Consider the following 2,556-nt stretch of genomic DNA (forward strand, 5'->3'; position numbering starts at 1 on the left):
TTCTTTCTTTCTTTCTTTCTTTCTTTCTTTCTTTCTTTCTTTCTTTCTTTCTTTCTTTCTTTCTCTCTCCCTCTCTCTCACTTTCTTTCTTTCATTCTTTCTTTTCTTTCTCTCTTTTGTTCTTTCTTTCTTTTCTTCCTTTATTTTCTTACCTTTTTCCTGTTTGTTTGTTTGATTTGTTTTGGTTTTTTTGAGATAGGGCTTCTCTGTGAGATTGTCCTAGCTGTCCTGGAGCTTCTTGTGTAGACCAGGCTTGCCTCAATCCCACAGAGATCTGCCTGCCTCTGCCTTGAGAGTGCTGGGATTAAAGGCAGGCACCAACACTGTGGTTAATACTTGGATATTTTCAATGTTGTAAAGAGGCTGGAGCTTACATTCTGAAGGTAGTAAGCCTGCACTGGCTTTACTAAGCTGTGGAGGCCATCGTACTGAGTGGGAGTGCTGTCTCTTGACCTTTATTGTAGATTAGTGCTAGGACCCAAGTAATCAGTGCCACTGGTCGAAAACCCTCCTGGTAATCTGAACTCACTGCCACAAGGTAGAAAGAATACACATACAATCCTGACTCTGACTCTGGGTTATTGAGGCTAGAATTATTCAGGTTTAAAAATCTCTTGTCTCAGGCAAGTGTGGTGGCACACACCCTAATCTCAGCACTTCCGGAGGCAAAGGGAGGTGGATCTCTGTGAGTTGGAGGACAGCCTGGTCTACAAAGACAGTCCAGGACAGCCAGGGTCTGTTCCACAGTATCTTCTGCCTCAGCATTCACTAGGCTGAACTGGAAGAATCTGCAGTTTGGGTGAGGACAGCTGGAGATATCTAGTGAGACCCTGTCTTGGGAGAAAACCAGAAATTAAAAGGGATGAGAAAACAATTGAATCAGCTATGGTAGCTCACTCTTGTAATCCTAACATGTAGGAGATGGAGGCAGGAAGATTAGAAGTTCAGGTCATCCTTGTCTACATAGAGAGCCAACCTGAGTTCATGAGGTCTTGTCTCAAGAAATGTTTCTCTAGTCTTTAAAAGTCACCCTGAGGGGCAGCCAGATGTCTCAGTGGGTAATGTAGTTGCTGCCAGGACTAATTGATCACTTGCATTTTATCCCAGGAACCCACATACTGCAAGCAGACACTGGCTCCTGAAAGTCTTTTGTGCCACACAGAAGCCATGGCATGCATATATTCTTCTCAGTAAATTGATAAAGAAAATGAGTTAAAATGAGGTTTAGTCAAGCCTGGTGATGCACACTTTTAACCCCAGCATTAGAGAGACAGAAGCAGGCAGATCTTTGTGAGTTTGAGGCCAGCCTGGTCTACAGAGTAAGATCCAGGACAAGTAGGGCTATTACACAGAGAAATCATGTCTCAAACCTCAACCCCCACCAAAAGAAAGAAAGAAAGAAAGAAAAAGAAAGAAAGAAAGAAAGAAAGAAAGAAAGAAAGAAAGAAAGAAAGAAAGAAAGGGGGAAAAAAGGAAGGGAAAAAGGGAGGAAGGGAGGGAGGGAGGGAGGGAGGGAGGGAGAAGAAAAAAGAAAAAGATTTAGCTCTGTATACTTAGCATTCAAACAGAAGATGTGGTTACCCAAATATTCTATATGGATGATACTTAAGACTTGATCCTTAGGTAGGCTCTAAAATATTAAATTTATAATTAATTTAATAATATTTTAATACACAAAATAATTTTGTGTATTCATGGGCACACATGTCATAGCATATATGTGGAGGTGAGAGAAAAACTTTGTGGGGCTAATTTAATTTCTCTCTGCTTTAGAAAAGCAATGCGTTTGTGTGTGTGTACATGTAACAGCTTGCGTATTGAGGTCAAAGAACAACTTTAGGGAGATTTCTCTTCCCACTATGTGAGTTATAGGAATTGAATTCCAGTCATCACGTGGAATTTATATATTTACAGTTAAGGAAGTTTGTAAATATATACATTGTTTCCTAGATTTTCCAAAGGGTGAAACTCTTGCTAAAAAAAAATAATCAGAGTGGAAAGTTCTTGAAGTGGGTCAGGATCCAGAGAGAGAGAGAGAGGCCGTAGGAACCCTGCAGTCTTTTTTTTTTTTGGTTTGGTTTTTTCAAGACAGGGTTTCTCTGTGTAGCCCTGGCTGTCCTGGAACTCACTTTGTAGACCAGGTTGGCCTCGAACTCAGAGATCCACCTGACTCTGCCTCCCAAGTGCTGGGATTAAAGGTGTGCGCCACCATGCTCCGCTGGAACCCTGCAATCTTAGAGAGCAATCTCTGTATTCCTAGCACTAGGGAGGTGGAGGCAGGAGAGTTCAGGATTATCCTCCGACACATAGTTCAAAGCTAGCCTGAACTACGTGAGACCCTGTCTCCACAAAAGTTACCCTCTCTGCTTTCTCTTCCTCTTTTAGATCATTGCCTATCAGCCCTACGGGAAGTCTGTCGACTGGTGGTCTTTCGGGGTCCTGCTGTATGAGATGCTGGCAGGACAGGTAAGGCAAAGTACCGAATGTTAGCTTAACTAATGGCTCTGTAGAGTTGGGTGTCCCTTTTTTTTTTTTTTTTTTTTTTTTTTGGTTTTT

The 2,556-nt window shown here is 41.9% G+C and overlaps 1 protein-coding gene across 1 annotated transcript in view; it reads left to right on the forward strand.

Annotated features, from left to right (window-relative positions):
* Prkcg (protein kinase C gamma) overlaps nucleotides 1-2,556 on the forward strand; it is a 28,162-nt gene that overhangs the window by 22,108 nt on the left and 3,498 nt on the right. The window contains exon 15 of the mRNA XM_021166727.1: nucleotides 2,386-2,466. Coding sequence (XP_021022386.1) covers nucleotides 2,386-2,466 — 81 coding nt within the window. The remainder of the gene's footprint in view (nucleotides 1-2,385; nucleotides 2,467-2,556) is intronic.

The sequence above is a fragment of the Mus caroli genome, chromosome 7 (assembly GCF_900094665.2).
Source record: "Mus caroli chromosome 7, CAROLI_EIJ_v1.1, whole genome shotgun sequence".
NCBI lineage: Eukaryota > Metazoa > Chordata > Mammalia > Rodentia > Muridae > Mus > Mus caroli.